The 21,489-nt window shown below is 45.1% G+C and overlaps 1 protein-coding gene across 1 annotated transcript; it reads left to right on the top strand.

Moving 5' to 3' along the window:
* Positions 1-5,066: 5,066 nt before the first annotated feature.
* Positions 5,067-12,427, top strand: LOC115157673 (collagen alpha-1(VI) chain-like). Its single transcript, XM_029706113.1, has 8 exons — positions 5,067-5,137; positions 5,277-5,285; positions 5,749-5,882; positions 7,566-7,675; positions 8,000-8,186; positions 8,999-9,170; positions 9,300-9,329; positions 10,945-12,427. Exons 1-8 carry the CDS (start codon positions 5,125-5,127, stop codon positions 11,544-11,546), a joined length of 1,257 nt encoding a protein of 418 aa, XP_029561973.1. The 5' UTR covers positions 5,067-5,124; the 3' UTR covers positions 11,547-12,427.
* Positions 12,428-21,489: the final 9,062 nt, after the last annotated feature.

Raw genomic sequence — 21,489 nt, forward strand, 5'->3', positions numbered from 1 at the left:
GTCCACCAAAATAATACCAAAATATACACTTGCTTTATCGACTTCCAAAAAGCATTTGATTCTATTTGGCATACAGGACTGTTCTACAAAGTTATTGAAAGTGGTGTAGGGGGTAAAACATATGACATAATTAAATCAATGTATACTGGCAATACGTGCAGCATTAAAATTGGTAAGAAAAGGACAGAATTCTTTAACCAGGGGCGGGGCCTTCGTCAGGGTTGCAATCTGAGCCCTGCACTCTTCAATATTTACATTAACGAATTGGCCACTATTCTAGAAAAATCCTCAGCCCCTGGTGTTAGTCTCCACAATTCAGAAGTTAAATGCCTACTCTTCGCAGATGACCTATGCCTGCTGTCACCCACAGCACCTGGCCTACAGCAGTGCCTGGACCTGCTAGAGCAGTACTGCCAGACCTGGGCCCTGGCAGTAAACCCCAAAAAGACTAAAATAATGATTTTCCAGAGAAGATCCAGATCTCAGGGAATTAGACCAAAGTTCTCAATTGGTACAAAATATATAGAGTACTGTACACACTACAATTACTTAGGTTTAAAAATAAGCTCAACTGGACACCTTAATGAGGCAGTGAATGAACTGAGCGAGAAAGCACGCAGGGCATTCTACGCCATTAAAAAGCAAATTCAAATTGAAATACCTATTAAAATTTGGCTAAAACTAATTGAATATGTCATTGAACCAATTGCACTTTATGGCAGCGAGGTGTGGGGTCCACTTGCAAAACAAGATTTCATCAAATGGGACAAACATCCCATTGAAACCCTACATGCAGAGTTCTGTAAGATTCTCCTACATGTCCAGAGGAAAACTACAAACAATGCATGCAGGGCAGAATTAGGCCAATATCCACTAATAATAAAAACTAAAAAAAGAGCAATTAAGTTTTGGAAACATCTAAAATACAGTGACCCCCTCTCATATCATTACCAAGCCCTGCAATGCCAAGAGCTGAGCAAAGAAAAGAGTCCCCTCATCCAGCTGGTCCTGGGGCTGAGTTCATAAACCTGTTCTACTAACACACTGAAGCCTCAGGACCAGAACATCCAATCAATCAGAATAAACCAAATTACAACACAGTCAAAACAAAACTACATTGCTTATTGGGAAACACAAGCACAAACACAAAGCAAAATGCAGTGCTATCTGGCCCTAAATCGACAGTACACTATGGCTAAATATTTGACCATGGTTACTGATCAAAACCTTAGAAAAACCTTGACAAAGTACAGGCTCAGTGAGCACAGCCTTGCCATTGAGAAGGGTAGACACAGGAAAACCTGGCTCCCTGTAGAGGAAAGGCTGTGCAACCACTGCACAACAGCAGAACCTGAGACGGAGCTGCATTTCCTGACAAAATGTCAAAAATATAAAACAATTAGAGAGTGTCATTTCCCCAAATTTGAAACCCTTATTCAAGGTTTTAAAGACCTCTCTGATGAGGATAGGCTACCCGTCCTGTTGGGGGAGGACGCAGAGAGCTGTGTGTTGGCAGCGCACTACATTGCTGCCTGCCATAAGTTGAGGGACAGTGTCTGACAGACCAATAAACCTGCACATGTCCTCAACTGTATGATTATTGTTATTGTTGAATGTATGGTTATATTGACCGTTGGTTATTGTTGTTACTGTTGTCCCGTTGCCAATTTTTGATTCTCATTTTTATTTATTTTTATATTGTAAATATCCAAAGTAAGCTTTGGCAATATGTACATTGTTACGTCATGCCAATAAAGCAAATTGAATTGAATTGAATTGAGAGGGAGAGAGGGCAGAGAGACAGAGGGAAACAGAGAGAGAGAGAGAGGGAGAGAGGGCAGAGAGACAGAGGGAAACAGAGAGAAAGAGGGAAACAGAGAGAGAGAGGGAGAGAGAGAGAGAGGGAGAGAGGGAAACAGAAAGACAGAGGGAAACAGAGAGAGAGAGAGAGGGAGAGAGGGCAGAGAGAGAGAGGGAAACAGAGAGACAGAGGGAAACAGAGAGAGAGAGAGAGAGAGGGAGAGAGGGCAGAGAGAGAGCGAAGGGAGAGAGGGCAGAGAGAGGGAGAGAGGGCAGAGAGAGAGGGCAGAGAGAGAGGGCAGTTCCAGCAGTAAGCTGTTCAGTAAGGAGAACAGTCATATGTCTTTATCTTGGCCAGGTCGCAATTGTAAATGAGAACTTGTTCTCAACTTGCCTACCTGGTTAAATAAAGGTGAAATAAATAAAAATAAATAAATATGTCATTTTGTAGGGTGACTCGGCGTCACCATGGCAACCTCGCTCTATCCCGCCATTTCCTGGTTCTAAAGCCCGTCTCCTCAGACTACTACTACAGTTGAAGTTGGAAGTTTACATACACTTAGGTTGTAGTCATTAAAACTCTTTTTTCAACCACTCCACAAATTTCTTGTTAACAAACTATAGTTTTGGCAAGTCGGTTAGGACATCTACTTTGTGCATGACACAAGTAATTTTTCCAACAATTGTTTACAGACAGATTATTTCACTTATAATTCACTGTATCACAATTCCAGTGGGTCAGAGGTTTACATACACTAAGTTGGCTGTGCCTTTAGAAGCTTCTGATAGGCTAATTGACATCATTCAAGTCAATTGGAGGTGTACCTGTGGATGTATTTCAAGGCCTACCTTCAAACTCAGTGCCTCTTTGCTTGACATCATGGGAAAATCTAAAGAAATCAGCCAAGACCTCAGAAAAATAATTGTAGACCTCCACAAGTCTGGTTCATCCTTGGGAGCAATTTCCAAACGCCTGAAGGTACCACCTTCATCTGTACAAACAATAGTACGCAAGTATAAACACCATCGGACCATTCAGCCATCATACCGCTCAGGAAGGAAACACGTTCTGTCTCCTAGAGATGAACGTACTTTGGTACGAAAAGTGCAAATCAATCCCAGAACAACAGCAAAGGACCTTGTGAAGATGCTGGAGGAAACACGTACAAAAGTATCTATATCCACAGTAAAACGAGTCCTATATCAACATAACCTGAAAGGCCGCTCAGCAAGGAAGAAGCCACTGCTCGAAAACCGCCATAAAAAAAGCCAGACTACGGTTTGCAACTGCACATGGGGAAAAAGATCATACTTTTTGGAGAAATGTCCTCTGGTCTGATGAAGCAAAAATAAAACTGTTTGGCCATAATGACCATCGTTATGTTTGGAGGAAAAAGGGGGAGGCTTGCAAGCCGAAGAACACCATCCCAACCGTGAAGCACGGGGGTGGCAGCATCATGTTGTGGGGGTGCTTTGCTGCAGGAGGGACTGGTGCACTTCACAAAATAGATGGCATCATGAGGGAGAAAAATTGTGTGGATATATTGAAGCAACATCTCAAGACGTCAGTCAAGAAGTTAAAGCTTGGTCACAAATGGGTCTTTCAAATGGACAATAACCCCAAGCATACTTCCAAAGTTGTGGGAAAATGGCTTAAGGACAACGAAGTCAAGGTATTGGAGTGGCCATCACAAAGCCCTGACCTCAATCCCATAGAAAATGTGTGGACAGAACTGAAAAGCGTGTGCGAGCAAGGAGGCCGTCAAACCTGACTCAGTTACACCAGCTCTGTCAGGAGGAATGGGCCAAAATTCACCCAACATATTGTGGGAAGCTTGTGGAAGGCTACCCAAAACGTTTGACCCAAGTTAAACAATGTAAAGGCAATGCTACCAAATACTAATTGAGTGTATGCAAACTTCTGACCCACTGGGAATGTGATGAAAGAAATACAAGCTGAAATAAATAAATTCTCTGTACTATTATTCTGACATTTCACATTCTTAAAATAAAGTGGTGATCCTAAATGACCTAAGACAGGTAATTATTACTAGGACTAAATGTCAGAAATTGTGAAGAACTGAGTTTAAATGTATTTGGCGAAGGTGTATGTAAACTTCCGACTTCAACTGTACATTAGGAGTCTATAACACTTCATCAGGTTGCATACTAACACTACAGGAGGAGATGAGATGATGTACTGTACAATACATTATTTATCATTACTGTCATCTTCTGACATTGTATATAATGTATTGTACAAACATTGAGTAAATAAGCATTAATGTTACAAATGCGTTATATACTGTAAGCACAAAAAACGTATTTCTCACAAATTATGTTCACACATTTGTTTACATCCCTGTTAGTGAGTATTTCTCCTTTGCCAAGATTATCCATCCGCCTGACAGGTGTGACATATCAAGAAGTTGATTAAACAGCATGATCGTTACACAGGTGCACCTTGTGCTGGGGACAATAAAAGGCCACTGTAAAATATACAGTTTTGTCATAAAACACAATTCCACAGATGTCTCAAGTTTTGAGGGAGCGTACAATTGGCATGCTGACTGCAGGAATGTCCACCTGAACTGTTGCCAGAGAATTGAACGTTCATTTCTCTACCATAAGCCGCCTCCAACGTCATTTTAGAGAATTTGGCAGTACGTCCAACTGGCCTCACAATGTAACCACGCCAGCCCAGGACCTCTTATCTGGCTTCTTCACCTGCAGGATCGTCTGAGGGGAGGGGGAAGGGGTGCTGAGGAATATTTATGTCTGTAATAAAGCCCCTTTTTGTAGGGAAAAACTCATCATTCTGATTGGCTGGGCCTGGCTCCACAGTGGGTGGGCTATATATATTGTACATCTATATAACTGTTACCTATATATATTGTAAATCTGTATAACTGTTACCTATATATATTGTACATCTATATAACTGTTATCTATATATAGTACATCTATATAACTGTTATCTATATATATAGTACATCTATATAACTGTTATCTATATATTGTACATCTATATAACTGTTATCTATATATATTGTAAATCTGTATAACTGTTACCTATATATATTGTACATCTATATAACTGTTATCTATATATAGTACATCTATATAACTGTTATCTATATATAGTACATCTATATAACTGTTATCTATATATATTGTACATCTATATAACTGTTATCTATATATATAGTACATCTATATAACTGTTATCTATATATATTGTACATCTATATAACTGTAATATATATATATATTTAACATCTGTATAACTGTTATCTACAGGAATGTGAGATTCTAGATATCATCATGAAGCTTTGCTGTAAGTCTGCCCCCCCCCCCCCCCCCCCCCCCCACACACACAGAGACACAGACACAGACACACACACAGACACAGACACAGACACACACACACACTGGAATGACTAACATTGTGTTTTTGTTTAATTTGTTTCCTACAGCGTGTTGTGGTGAGTCAATCCCATCATCTCATTGGCTTCTGAGTTTATCTTATAGCTCTCCAATCACCATTATGCCCATCCTCTGTCTGTCTGTCTGTCTGTCTGTCTGTCTGTCTGTCTGTCTGTCTGTCTGTCTGTCTGTCTGTCTGTCTGTCTGTCTGTCTGTCTGTCTGTCTGTCTGTCTGTCTGTCTGTCTGTCTGTCTGTCTGTCTGTCTGTCTGTCTGTCTAATGTCTGTCTGTCTGTCTGTCTGTCTGTCTAATGTCTGTCTGTCTGTCTGTCTGTCTGTCTGTCTGTCTGTCTGTCTGTCTGTCTGTCTGTCTGTCTGTCTGTCTGTCTGTCTGTCTGTCTGTCGGTCTAATGTCTGTCTGTCTAATGTCTGTCTGTCTAATGTATGTGTCTGTCTAATGTATGTGTCTGTCTGTCTAATGTATGTGTCTGTCTGTCTAATGTGTCTATCTGTCCTGATGTAGAGTGTAAATGTGGGCCCCTGGACCTGGCCTTCATTGTGGACAGTTCTGAGAGTATTGGCTCCACTAACTTCGCTCTAGCTAAAGACTTCATCATCACCGTCATCGACCGCCTTATTAAGGACCAGCAAGTCCGTGTGAGTACTATTTTAAACATATACTTTTACTAATACTTTATTTTAATAAACAAATCACATTACGGTCAAGAAGGATTTAAACATTTTTATTTTTTATTGAACATTTATTTTAACTTGGCAAGTCAGTTAGGAACAAATTCTTATTTACAATGACGGCCTACACCGGACAAACCCAGACGACGCTGGGCCAATTGTGCGCCGCCCTTCGGGACTCATGAATAAAAAGTTTTGGGGTGTTCCAGGGGCGCAACTTTCACTGGGGACATGTCCCCCCCCCACATTCTGAAATTGCATTTCTGGCCCCCCCAGTTATATCACTGAAATGTAATACAAAGCAATGCAACAGTGTTCTTTAGGACCATGTGGATGCCTCCGAGTGTCCCCCCCCCACTTCTTAAACCAATGTTTTGCCCCTGGGGATTTCTATGCCTGAAATTGAGACCAAAAAGCTTTTGTACACAATTTTGACTTTGTGGCTGTGGAATCTAAATTTGTGACTGTGGAATCTGACTGTTGAATCTGACTTTGTGGCTGTGGAATCAGATTTTGTGACTGTGGAATCTGACTTTGTGACTGTGGAATCTGGCTTTGTGGCTGTGGAATCTGGCTTTGTGACTGTGGAATCTGACTTTGTGACTGTGGAATCTGGCTTTGTGACTGTGGAATCTGACTTTGTGACTGTGGAATCTGGCTTTGTGACTGTGGAATCAGATTTTGTGACTGTGGAATCTGACTTTGTGACTGTGGAATCTGGCTTTGTGACTGTGGAATCTGACTTTGTGACTGTGGAATCTGACTGTTGAATCTGACTTTGTGGCTGTGGAATCAGATTTTATGGCTGTGGAATCTGACTTTGTGGCTGTGGAATCTGGCTTTGTGACTGTGGAATCTGGCTTTGTGGCTGTGGAATCTGACTTTGTGACTGTGGAATCTGGCTCTGTGACTGTGGAATCTGACTTTGTGACTGTGGAATCTGACTGTTGAATCAGACTTTGTGACTGTGGAATTTGACTTTGTGGCTGTGGAATCTGACTTTGTGGCTGTGGAATCTGACTTTGTGGCTGTGGAATCAGACTTTATGACTGTGGAATCTGACTTCATGACTGTGGAATCTGACTTTGTGGCTGGGGAATCTGACTTTGTGGCTGTGGAGTCAAACTTTGTGACTGTGGAATCTGACTTTGTGGCTGTGGAGTCAAACATTGTGGCTGTGGAATCTGACTTTGTGGCTGTGGAATCTGACTTTGTGACTGTGGAATCTGACTTTGTGACTGGGGAATCTGACTTTGTGGCTGTGGAATCTGACTTTGTGACTGGGGAATCTGACTTTGTGGCTGTGGAATCTGACTTTGTGACTGGGGAATCTGACTTTGTGGCTGTGGAATCTGACTTTGTGCATATGGAAGCTAGTTAAACCCAGACACCCAGGCACGTTGTCTGCACGAGGTGGGCTATGGGATTCCTATTTTTTTGTGTGATTACTACAGTATGAAACACTTTGAAAATAGCTACATGTGCTCATACTTGACTTTCGCAGTTCGCAAACATCTTTAATTAGCTGCCCCCAGTAACCCTGTCTGTTCTGTCTTGTGTGTGTGTGTGTGTGTGTGTGTGTGTGTGTGTGTGTGTGTGTGTGTGTGTGTGTGTGTGTGTGTGTGTGTGTGTGTGTGTGTGTGTGTGTAGTTTGGTTTTAATGAGTCCAGGGTGGGTGTGGTGCAGTACAGTGGGGATGGAGCCCAGGAGGCTGTCAGACTGGGAGACCCCAACATTAACACACTCACTGAGCTCAAACAGTAAGTAAACACACACACACACACTGAGCTCAAACAGTAAGTACACACACACACACACACACACTGAGCTCAAACAGTAAGTACACACACACACACACACACACACACACACTGAGCTCAAACAGTAAGTACACACACACACACACACACACACACACACACACACACACACACACACACACACACACAAACACACAGATACCCAATCATTACCCTGTGTGTGTGTGTGTGTGTGTGTGTGTGTGTGTGTGTGTGTGTGTGTGTGTGTGTGTGTGTGTGTGTGTGTGTGTGTGTGTGTGTGTGTGTGTGTGTGTGTGTGTGTAGGGCAGTGCGGGACCTGCGCTGGCTGGCTGAGGCCACCTATACAGGCGAGGCTCTTCAGTTCTCTCTGACCAACATGATAGACCGTCTGCAGCAGGAGAACCGCGTGGTCCTAGTGCTCACTGACGGACGCTCCGATATCACCAGAGATAAAACTCCGCTCAACACTCTCTGTGGGAAGGGCATCAAGGTAAGGGACAGCACTCTGTGGGAAGGGCATCAAGGTAAGGGACAGCACTCTGTGGGAAGGGCATCAAGGTAAGGGACAGCACTCTCTGTGGGAAGGGCATCAAGGTAAGGGACAGCACTCTGTGGGAAGGGCATCAAGGTAAGGGACAGCACTCTGTGGGAAGGGCATCAAGGTAAGAGACAGCTCTCTGTGGGAAGGGCATCAAGGTAAGGGACAGCTCTCTGTGGGAAGGGCATCAAGGTAAGGGACAGCACTCTGTGGGAAGGGCATCAAGGTAAGGGACAGCTCTCTGTGGGAAGGACAGCACTCTGTGGGATGGACAGCAAGGTAAGGGACAGCTCTCTGTGGGAAGGACAGCACTCTGTGGGAAGGACAGCAAGGTAAGGGACAGCTCTCTGTGGGAAGGACAGCAAGGTAAGGGACAGCACTCTGTGTGAAACCTCTTGCCTCATACCATTAACATTAACATTTTAGTCATTTAGCAGACGCTCTTATCCAGAGCAACTTACAGTAGTGAATGCATACATTTCATAAAACATTTTTTTTTTTGTGTACTGGCCCCCCGTGGGAATCGAACCCACAACCCTGGCGTTGCAAACACCATGCTGGCGTTGCAAACACCATGCTCTACCAACTGAGCCACAGGGAAGACACACTCTCCTCATACCATTACCTGGGTGCTATGCAGTTATTCCCAGTTCAGGGCGTTCGAAGGATTGAGGCTAGCTTCAGTACGACCAGCAACATCATATCACAATGCTCAGTCCATTACACACACTAACCCTGACCCCCCCCCCCCCCCTCTCTGTCAGGTGGGTGGTCTGGGAGTGAAGGACTACTCTGGCCGTCAGCCCAACCACGAACAGCTCAGTGCTGTCGTCTGTAAGAGCGACCCTAAACCAGGCTTCTCCTTCGTACTGGAGAACTTCGCTGAACTGCTGGATGACTCCTTTCTACAGAACCTCACCACACGTATCTGTGAAGGTACACACACACACACACACACACACACACACACACACGCTAGTGAACCCTTTGGTGCTGATACAGACTCTGTAAAACATTGACTTGAAAATGTCTTATTCATTTTGGTTTCTCTATTTCCTATAACAGATAAGAAGTGTCCCAACTACAAATGTCCCAGTAAGTCCACTGCTTGTTACCATGTGGTTCATCTCTGTCCTGATCTCTCCGGTCTCATTGTCTTCAGACATGGACATGGATTAGGATCTGGGATGGGTTTACGGTCTCTCTTCAGTATCATTCTCTGAGAACATGGACATGGGTTACAATTAGTGTCTGTGGTTTCTCCTGTGGTTTCTCCTGTGGTCTCTCTGTGGTTTCTCCTGTGGGTTCTCCTGCGGTTTCTCCTGTGGTTTCTCCTGTGGTTTCTCCTGTGGTTTCTCTGTGGTTTCTCTGTGGTTTCTCTGCTGTTTCTCCTGTGGTTTCTCTGTGGTTTCTCCTGTGGTTTCTCCTGTGGTTTCTCCTGTGGTTTCTCCTGTGGTTTCTCTGTGGTTTCTCTGTGGTTTCTCCTGTGGTTTCTCCTGTGGTTTCTCTGTGGTTTCTCCTGTGGTTTCTCCTGTGGTTTCTCTGTGGTGGCTCCTGTGGTTTCTCCTGTGGTTTCTCCTGTGGTTTCTCCTGTGGTTTCTCTGTGGTTTCTCCTGTGGTTTCTCCTGTGGTTTCTCCTGTGGTTTCTCCTGTGGTTTCTCCTGTGGTTTCTCTGTGGTTTCTCCTGTGGTTTCTCCTGTGGTCTCTCTGTGGTGGCTCCTGTGGTTTCTCCTGTGGTTTCTCCTGTGGTTTCTCCTGTGGTTTCTCTGTGGTTTCTCCTGTGGTTTCTCTGTGGTTTCTCCTGTGGTTTCTGCTGCTGTTTCTCCTGTGGTTTCTCCTGTGGTTTCTCCTGTGGTTTCTCTGTGGTTTCTCCTGTGGTTTCTCCTGTGGTTTCTCTGTGGTTTCTCCTGTGGTTTCTCCTGTGGTTTCTCTGTGGTTTCTCCTGTGGTTTCTCCTGTGGTTTCTCTGTGGTTTCTCTGTGGTTTCTCCTGTGGTTTATCTGTGGTTTATCTGTGGTTTCTCCTGTGGTTTCTCTTGTGGTTTCTCCTGTGGTTTCTCCTGTGGTTTCTCTGTGGTTTCTCTGTGGTTTCTCCTGTGGTTTCTCCTGTGGTTTCTCTGTGGTTTCTCCTGTGGTTTCTCCTGTGGTTTCTCTGTGGTTTCTCTGTGGTTTCTCCTGTGGTTTCTCCTGTGGTTTCTCCTGTAGTTTCTCCTGTGGTTTCTCCTGTGGTTTCTCTGTGGTTTCTCCTGTGGTTTATCTGTGGTTTATCTGTGGTTTCTCCTGTGGTTTCTCCTGTGGTTTCTCCTGTGGTTTCTCCTGTGGTTTCTCCTGTGGTTTCTCTGTGGTTTCTCTGTTGTTTCTCCTGTGGTTTCTCCTGTGGTTTCTCCTGTGGTTTCTCCTGTGGTTTCTCCTGTGGTTTCTCTGTGGTTTCTCTGTGGTTTCTCCTGTGGTTTCTCCTGTGGTTTCTCCTGTGGTTTCTCTGTGGTTTCTCCTGTGGTTTCTCTGTGGTTTCTCTGTGGTTTCTCTGTGGTTTCTCCTGTGGTTTCTCCTGTGGTTTCTCCTGTGGTTTCTCTGTGGTTTCTCTGTGGTTTCTCCTGTGGTTTCTCCTGTGGTTTCTCTGTGGTTTCTCTTTGTAATCTTGTTCTGGGAGGACATTGTGTTGTCTTAGGGTGTTGTCTTCATGTTGTTTATCCTGTTTTTTCTGTCCTCAAGTCTCGTTCTCTGGGGACACAGACATCGTGTTGATGATGGACAGTTCAGCCAGTGTGGGACAGAGGAACTTTGACTCCAGCAAGACCTTCGTCAAGCGTCTGGCTGAGCGTTTCCTGTCTGCTGAGAGGTCCGGCCGCGTTGCCGTGCGCGTCGCCGTGGGTCAGTACAGCCGCGAACGCCGCATGGAGGCGGAGCTGACCTCTAACCTCACCCTGCTGACCAGTAAGATCGAGGCCGCCACCTTCCAGAACGATGGGACTGACGTTACCAAGGCGATGGCCTTCGCCATGGAGCAATTCCAGAAGTCAGGGGGCGGGAACAGGAAGAAGAAGCTGGTGCTGTTCTCGGACGGGAGATCGCAGGGCGTTACCGAGGTGATGCTGGAGAAGCGCGTGCGGCTGGTGTCGGAGGCGGGAGTGGAGTTGTACGTCATCACCGTGGGCAACCAGGTGAGCGAGGCCAACCTGCGCTCGCTGGTCAGCAGGGGGAGGAGTTACGACGTCACCTACGCCCAGCGCCACCTGTTCCGCGTCCCAGACTACCCGTCTCTGCTGCGTGGCGTGTTCTACCAGACCGTGTCCCGCAGGGTCTCTCAGGCCTGAGTGCAAGGGGGTCAGGGGCTGGGACCACATGCTTTAGAGTTTAGTCTCCCTCATTATGAATGTCCATTCATATTTCATCACTCATTTACTGTGTTTTTTTAGTTGGGTTTTTACGTCATGTTAATAACAGAAGACTGTGTCAGACTGTGTAAGAGATTGTGTTAGACTGCATCCATGTGCTCTCAGAATTATCAGGAAAAATCCAGACCGGAAAACTCCTGAAAACCTCTTGTAACAGAAACTAGTTTCAGACGTCTGTTATGAGCTTCTATGTTGTAACATCTTCCTGTCAGACTGTTCCCAGTTCCATAATTCCCAGTCAGACTGTTCCCAGTTCCATAATTCCCTTTCAGACTGTTCCCAGTTCCATAATTCCCAGTCAGACTGTTCCCAGTTCCATAATTCCCAGTCAGACTGTTCCCAGTTCCATAATTCCCAGTCAGACTGTTCCCAGTTCCATAATTCCCAGTCAGACTGTTCCCAGTTCCATAATTCCCTTTCAGACTGTTCCCAGTTCCATAATTCCCAGTCAGACTGTTCCCAGTTCCATAATTCCCAGTCAGACTGTTCCCAGTTCCATAATTCCCTTTCAGACTGTTCCCAGTTCCATAATTCCCAGTCAGACTGTTCCCAGTTCCATAATTCCCAGTCAGACTGTTCCCAGTTCCATAATTCCCAGTCAGACTGTTCCCAGTTCCATAATTCCCAGTCAGACTGTTCCCAGTTCCATAATTCTGAGCAGCACATGAATGCAGCATTAGACAGAAACGTTACTGTAAAGGAATGGACGTTGTTGTTTGTAGATCAGAGACAGGACAGGATATGACATCACAACATATTTTTAAACATCAAAGTTAAACATTAAACATCCTCCCTGCAGACATCCTGGTCCTAATGAAGATACTGAACAGCTGGACGCGGACTGTTAGCGCGCGTGTGTGTTTCGTGTGCGTATGTGTGTGTGTGTGTGTGTGTGTGTGTGTGTGTGTGTGTGTGTGTGTGTGTGTGTGTGTGTGTGTGTGTGTGTGTGTGTGTGTGTGTGTGTGTGTGTGTGTGTGTGTGTGTGTGTGTGTGTGTGGTGTGTGTGTGTGTGTGTGTGTGTGTGTGTGCGACCAGTGGAATGGTCTCTAATGTGCTATTCATCATGTGGGAGTTTCTCATAAACAGTTTGTCTGAGGTCGCATGTTCAGATGCCTCACACACACACACACACACACACACACACACACACACACACACACACACACACACACACACACACACACACACACACACACACACACACACACACACACACAAACATGCAACCACACACACACACACACACACACACAAACATGCAACCACACACACACACACACACACACACACAAACATGCAACCACACACACACACACACACACACACACACACACACACACACACACACACACACACACACACACACTCATTCCTCTCTGCATCAGCCTGATTAACCATAACCTTTTGAAGGCTACTTTAAAGTTCCAAGTAACAGTTTTAGATGTTGTCAGCGGAGGAGTCCTCTGTGTATTAATGGTTCAGGGCCAGTTCCTCTGTCTGGTTCAGGGCCAGTTCCTCTGTCTGGTTCAGGGCCAGGTCCTCTGTCTGGTTCAGGGCCAGTTCCTCTGTCTGGTTCAGGGCCAGTTCCTCTGTCTGGTTCAGGGCCAGTTCCTCTGTCTGGTTCAGGGCCAGTTCCTCTGTGTATTAATGGTTCAGGGCCAGTTCCTCAGGGTCAGTGTGTGTGAACATGTAACTCAGTGGATAATGGTGCCAGTTGACCGCTGTAGCAGTGAACGGCGCCAGTTGACCGCTGTAGCAGTGAACGGCGCCAGTTGACCGCTGTAGCAGTGAACGGCGCCAGTTGACCGCTGTAGCAGTGAATGGTGCCAGTTGACCGCTGTAGCAGTGAATGGTGCCAGTTGACCGCTGCAGCAGTGAATGGCGCCAGTTGACCGCTGTAGCAGTGAATGGTGCCAGTTGACCGCTGTAGCAGTGAATGGTGCCAGTTGACCGCTGTAGCAGTGAATAGGGCCAGTTGACCGCTGTAGCAGTGAATAGGGCCAGTTGACCGCTGTAGCAGTGAATGGTGCCAGTTGACCGCTGTAGCAGTGAATGGCGCCAGTTGACCGCTGTAGCAGTGAATAGGGCCAGTTGACCGCTGTAGCAGTGAATGGCGCCAGTTGACCGCTGTAGCAGTGGGCATATTCCTACTGATGATATTTTTGATCTGAAACCAAACCAGTTGCCAGACAGACTGCTAGAACACAGCTGATTCATTAAAGGCGTCTCCAACCAATTCATGTTTCTTGTTTGTTTTATTTTATCAGTTAGTATAAAATGTTTACTCAATATCCTGCACACACACACACACACACACACACACACACACACACACACACACACACACACACACACACACACACACACACACACACACACACACACACACACACACACACACTGCATTTGGAAAGTATTCAGACCCCTTGACTTTTTTCACATTTTGTTACATTACAGCTTTAATGTAAAATGGATTTAAATAGAACATGCACCTGATCAGTCTACACACAATAACACAGAATGACAAAGCAAAAACTGTTTTTTTTAAAGTGTTTGCTAATTTATTCAAAATAAAAAACAGAAATACCTTATTTACATAAGTATTCAGACTCTTTGCTATGAGACTCGAAATTGAGCTCAGGTGCATCCTGTTTCCATTGATCATCCTTGAGATGTTTCTACAACTTGATTGGGGTCCACCTGTGATAAATTCAATTGATTGGACATGATTTGGAAAAGCACACACCTGTCTATATAAGGTCCCACAGTTGACAGTGGATGTCAGAGCAAAAACCAAGCCATGAGGTCGAAGGAATTGTCCATAGAGCTCTGAGACAGGATTGTGTCGAGGCACAGATCTGGGGAAGGGTACCCAAAAAATGTATTCAGTATTGATGGTCCCCAAGAACACAGTGGCCTCAATCGTTCTTAAATGATGGAGCTGGCCGCCCGGCCAAACTGAGCAATCGGGGGAGAAGGGCCTTGGTCAGGGAGGTGACCAGGAACCCAATGGTCACTCTGACAGAGCTTCAGAGTTCCTCTGTTGAGATGGGAGAACATTCCAGAAGGACAACCATCTCTGCAGCACTCCAAGGATCAGGCCTTTATGGTAGAGTGGACAGACGGAATCCACTCCTCAGTAAAAAGGGACATGACAGCCCTCTTGGAGTTTGCCAAAAGGCACCTAAAGACTCTCAGACCATGAGAAACAAGATTCTTTAGTCTGATGAAACCAAGATTGAACTCTTTGGTCTGAAAGCCAAGCGTCCCGTCTGGAGGAAACCTGGCACCATCCCTACGGGGAAGCATGATCAAATCAAATTTTATTGGTCACGTACACGTGTTTAGCAGATGTTATTGCGGGTGTAGTGAAATGCTTGTGCTTCTAGCTCCGACAGTGCAGTAATATCTAACAATTTCACAACAACTACCCAATACACACAAATCTAAGTAAAGGAATGAAATGAAGACTATATCCAGTCTCTCCAGGACCTTTTACTCGGTAGGATTCACACAGAAGATGCCAGGCCCATCGTGACCCAGCTTTTCCCATAGCGACGAGTGTTCTTAGCAGTGTGCATAGCAACAGCGGACTGTTTGGAGCATCTAAATCCACGTTTACGGTTTAATAGTTTAGCAGAGCGTTTAGGGGGGGGTAAGTTCGTTGTGCCACCCCTTGTTTCTAGGAAACCATACACAAAATGAGTCATGTGACCAAATATTTTAAAAAGAAGCCATCATTTCATGGAATCTGATGGAACAAATCACAAGTGGTGAGATAGTTACGTTAAAAAAAAAATGTATTTTTTTTTACGGAGTGAAATTAATGAATTGTGTTAAGAGGTCACATCATTTTAAGACTTTTTTTTTTAATTAAAACTGCACTGTTGGGTAAGGGCTTGTAAGTAAGCATTTCACTGTAAGGTCTACACCTGTTATATTCAGCGTTTCACTGTAAGATTGGTCAGGGAGGTGACCTGTTGTATTCGGCGCATGTGACAAATACAATTTGATTTGATTTGGTTCTATAATCTGTTATGGTTTCTAAAAGCTTCAATATGAGGTCCTACAACTAGAATGAAAGTGCATCCTTGTAGCTGTGAGGACTAATATAGTCCAAATATTTGCCTTGGGGTAAATTGAGCCATTGACCATTGGGTAAGTTGAGCCAATGGCCACCATACCCCATAAAAATTCAGAGGTACTGAATGACACTGAAGAGGTACAAAAGATGTACTGAACGACGCTGAGGAGGTACTGAATGACACTGAAGAGGTACTGAAGAGGTACTGAATGACACTGAAGAAGTACTGAAGAGGTACTGAGGAGGTACTGAATGACACTGAAGAGGTACTGAAGAGGTACTGAATGACACTGAAGAGGTACTGAAGAGGTACTGAATGACACTGAAGAGGTACTGAAGAGGTACTGAATGACACTGAAGAGGTACTGAAGAGGTACTGAATGACACTGAAGAGATACTGAAGAGGTACTGAATGACACTGAAGGGGGGACTGAATGACACTGAAGAGGTACTGAAGAGGTACTGAATGACACTGAGGAGGTACTGAATGACACTGAGGAGGTACTGAATGACACTGAAGAGATACTGACGAGGTACTGAATGACACTAAAGAGGTACTGAATGACACTGAGGAGGTACTGAAGAGGTACTGAATGACACTAAGAGGTACTGAAGGACACTGAAGAGATACTGACGAGGTACTGAATGACACTGAAGAAGTACTGAATGACACTGAGGAGGTACTGAATGACACTGACGAGGTACTGAATGACACTGAGGAGGTACTGAATGACACTAAGAGGTACTGAATGAAACTGAAGAGATACTGACGAGGTACTGAATGACACTGAAGAGGTACTGAATGACACTGAGGAGGTACTGAATGACACTGAGGAGGTACTGAATGACACTGAGGAGGTACTGAATGACATTGAAGAAGTACTGAATGACACTGAAGAAGTACTGAATGACACTGAGGAGGTACTGAATGACACTGAGGAGGTACTGAATGACATTGAAGAGGTACTGAATGACACTGAAGAAGTACTGAATGACACTGAGGAGGTACTGAATGACACTGAGGAGGTACTGAATGACACTGAGGAGGTACTGAATGACACTGAGGAGGTACTGAATGACACTGAAGAGATACTGACGAGGTACTGAATGACACTAAAGAGGTACTGAATGACACTGAGGAGGTACTGAAGAGGTACTGAATGACACTAAGAGGTACTGAAGGACACTGAAGAGATACTGACGAGGTACTGAATGACACTGAAGAAGTACTGAATGACACTGAGGAGGTACTGAATGACACTGACGAGGTACTGAATGACACTGAGGAGGTACTGAATGACACTAAGAGGTACTGAATGAAACTGAAGAGATACTGACGAGGTACTGAATGACACTGAAGAGGTACTGAATGACACTGAGGAGGTACTGAATGACACTGAGGAGGTACTGAATGACACTGAAGAAGTACTGAATGACACTGAAGAAGTACTGAATGACACTGAATGTATATCACTATATATATCACATGTATATGCTGTATTTTATACCATCTACTGCACCTTGCCTATGCCACCCGGCCATCGCTCATCCATATACTTATATGTACTGTGGCAAAGAAGGGGGTTGAGTGATAAATGGCAGATGTGTGAGAGCAGAACTAATAAACGGGCCCTCTCACTAAAATGGCCACCCCGATCAGAACTACAGATAACAAAATGGCCACCCCGATCAGAACTACAGATCACAAAATGGCCACCCCAATCAGAACTACAGATAACAAAATGGTGCATTAGGGCCTTACTGAACCTGTTTCTACTGTGTGCATTAAATCAAATCAAATTGTATTTGTCATATACACATGTTTAGCAGATGTTATTGTGGGTGTTGCGACATGCTTGTGTTTCTAGCTCCAACAGTGCAGTAATATCTAACAATTCACAACAATACACACAATACACACGCACACACAACCTCAAAGTAAAAGAATGGAATTAAGGAATATTTAAACATTACGATGAGCAATGTCAGAGTGGCATTGACTAAAATACAGTAGAATAGAATACAGTAGATACATATGAGATGAGTAAAATACAGTAGAATAGAATACAGTAGATACATATGAGATGAGTAAAATATAGTAGAATAGAATACAGTAGATACATATGAGATGAGTAAAATACAGTAGAATAGAATACAGTAGATACACATGAGATGAGTAAAATACAGTAGAATAGAATACAGTAGATACATATGAGATGAGTAAAGCAGTAGGATAGAATACAGTAGATACATATGAGATGAGTAAAGCAGTAGGATAGAATACAGTAGATACACATGAGTTGAGTAAAGCAAAAATATGGAAACATTATTAAAGTGACTAGTGTTCCATTATTAAAGTGGCCAGTGATATCAAGTCTATGTATATAAGGCAGCAGCCTCTAATGTGCCAGTGATGGCTGTTTAACAGTCTGATGGCCTTGATCTCTCTGCTGTATTTTTTGACAGTCTCTCTCTGGTCATGGTTTTAAAAGTGATGAAATCTCACCTAGGCTAGTATCAAACTGCGGGGTCATGGAAGGTGTAGGCACTGTGATTTGAGCTATGCGATTGGCCAGTGCAGTAGGCAAACTCCAGCCACAGATCTCCCGGTCCACTCGGTATGCAGAGTTTGTCTTTTCAGACAAATGAAATGATTCCAAATGGGAACACTTTGCTCAGGGCTTCTGAATCAAGTTCTGCTACCGCCAATAAAAGAAAAGGGGCCAAAGCCTTTTTTTCTACAGAAATTTTTGATGACTAGGAATGTTAGAGGATATGGTTAGAGGATATGAGCAAGGGGATCTGGAATAGGAGCTAGGGGATAGGAGCTAGGGGATAGGAGCTAGGGGTTAGAGGATAGGAGCTAGGGGTTAGAGGATAGGAGCTAGAGGATAGGAGCTAGGGGTTAGAGGATAGGAGCTAGGGAATAGGGAATAGGAGCTAGGGGATAGGGAATAGGAGCTAGGGGATAGGGAATAGGAGCTAGGGGTTAGAGGATCGGAGCTATGGGATAGGAGCTAGGGGATAGGAGCTAGGGGATAGGGGATAGGGGTTAGAGGATATGAGCTAGGGGATAGGGGATAGGAGCTAGGGGATAGGGAATAGGAGCTAGGTGATAGGAGCTAGGGGATAGGAGCTAGGGGTTAGAGGATAGGAGCTAGGGGATAGGAGATAGGGGTTAGAGGATAGGAGCTAGGGGATAGGGAATAGGAGCTAGGGTTAGAGAATAGGAGCTAGAGGATAGAGGATAGGAGCTAGGGGATAGGAGATAGGGGTTAGAGGATAGGAGCTAGGGGATAGGGAATAGGAGCTAGGGTTAGAGAATAGGAGCTAGAGGATAGAGGATAGGAGCTAGGGGATAGGAGCTAGGGGATAGAAGCTAGGGGTTAGAGGATAGGAGCTAGGGGATAGGGAATAGGAGCTAGGGTTAGAGAATAGGAGCTAGAGGATAGAGGATTGGAGCTAGGGGATAGGAGCTAGGGGATTGGGGGCAGGGGTTGGTTTTGGATTGAAAGAGAGGAAAGGAGAATAGAGGGGAGAGGAGGGTCATTCCTACTTCATGAATCACATTGAAACAGATGCCCCCACTTCTCTATCTAACATACCTTGCCAGAAACTCATTGCCAGCAGTAACAGCCCCCTCTTTCATCCCCTCTCCTCCTCTCCCTTCTTCCACCTCTCTTCTCTGCCATCTCCCCTCCCCTAATTTCCTGTCCTCCAGTGACGACCCGTTATTCAGGGCAGTTCAGTGAAGACATCAAAGCTATGAAATAACACATATGGAATCATGTAGTAACCAAAAAAGTGTTAAACAAATCAACATTTATTTTCTATTTTAGATTCTTCAAAGTAGCCACCCTTTGCCTTGATGACAGCTTTGCACACTCTTGGCATTCTCTCAACCAGCTTCACCTGGAATGCTTTTCCAACAGTCTTGAAGGAGTTCCCACATATGCTGATGCTTTTCCTTCACTCTGTGGTCCAACTCATCCCAAACAATCTCAACTTGGTTGAGGTCGGGGGGATTATGGATGCCAGGTCATCTGATGCAGCACTCCATCACTCTCTTTCTTGGTCAAATAGCCCTTAGACAGCCAGGAGGTGTTTTGGGTCATTGTCCAATTGAAAAACAAATGATATTCCCACTAAGCCCAAACCAGATGGGATGGCGTATCGCTGCAGAATGCTGTGGTAGTCATGCTGGTTAAATGCGCCTTGAATTCTAAATAGATCACTGAGTGTCACCAGCAAAGCACCATCACACCTCCTCCTCCATGCTTCACGGTGGGAACCACACATGCGGAGAGATCATCTGTTCACCTACTTTGCGTCTCAGAAAGACACGGTTGGAACCAAAATTCTGAAATTTGGACTCATCAGACCGAAGGACAGATTTCCACCAGTCTAATGTCCATTGCTTGTGTTTCTTGGCCCAAGCAAGTCTCTTCTCTTTTTCAAGCTTACATTCAACATTGTCCATGCTGTCAATCCAGCATGACTTCTGCCGCGTTCAAATCAACTGGAAACTCAGAACTGGGAAATCTCAGACTTCAGTGAGTTCAAGACAACTGGGAACTCTGGAAAAAAAACGAGCTCCGATTGGGATATATCAAAGAGCTGTACAGAAACCCAGCCTAAAACCCCAAACAGCAAGCAATGCAGGTGTAGAAATACGGTGGCTAGGAAAAACTCCCTAGAAAGGCCAAAACCTAGGAAGAAACCTAGAGAGGAACCAGGCTATGAGGGGTGGCCAGTCCTCTTCTGGCTGTGCCGGGTGGAGATTATAACAGAACATGGCCAAGATGTTCAAATGTTCATAAATGACCAGCATGGTCAAATAATAATAATCACAGGGAACAGGTCAGGGTTCCATAGCCGCAGGCAGAACAGTTGAAACGGGAGCAGCAGCACGGCCAGGTGGACTGGGGACAACAAGGAGTCATCATGCCAGGTAGTCCTGAGGCATGGTCCTGGGGCTCAGGTCCTGAGAGAGAGAGAGAGAGAGAGAGAGAGAGAGAGAGAGAGAGAGAGCGAGAGCGAGAGAGAGAGAGAGAGAGAGAGAGAGAGAGCATACTTAAATTCACACAGGACACCGGATAAGACAGGAGAAATACTCCAGATATAACAGATTGACCCTAGCCCCCCTGACACATAAACTATTACAGCATAAATACTGTAGGCTGAGACAGGAGGGGTCGGGAGACACTGTGGCCCCGTCCGACAAAACCCCCGGACAGGGCCAAACAGGCAGGATATAACCCCACCCACTTTGTCAAAGCACAGCCCCCACACCATTAGAGGGATATCTTCAACCACCAACTTACCATCCTGAGACAAGGCCATGTATAGCCCGCAAAGATCTCCGCCACGGCACAACCCAAAAGTACAGGCGCCAACCCAGACAGGAAGACCACGTCAGTGACTCAACCCACTCAAGTGACGCACCCCTCCTAGGGATGGCATGGAAGAGCACCAGTAAGCCAGTGACTCAGCCCCTGTAATAGGGTTAGAGGCAGAAAATCCTGGTGGAGAGAGGGGACCCGGTCAGGCAGAGACAGCAAGGGCGGTTCGTTGCTCCAGAGCCTTTCCGTTCACCTTCACACTCCTGGGCCAGACTACACTCAATCATAGGACCTACTGAAGAGATGAGTCTTCAGTAAAGACTTAAAGGTTGAGACTGAGTCTGCGTCTCTCACATGGGTAGGCAGACCATTCCATAAAAATGGAGCTCTATAGGAGAAGGCCCTGCCTCCAGCTGTTTGCTTAGAAATTCTAGGG

This window comes from Salmo trutta, chromosome 21 (genome assembly GCF_901001165.1).
Source record: "Salmo trutta chromosome 21, fSalTru1.1, whole genome shotgun sequence".
NCBI lineage: Eukaryota > Metazoa > Chordata > Actinopteri > Salmoniformes > Salmonidae > Salmo > Salmo trutta.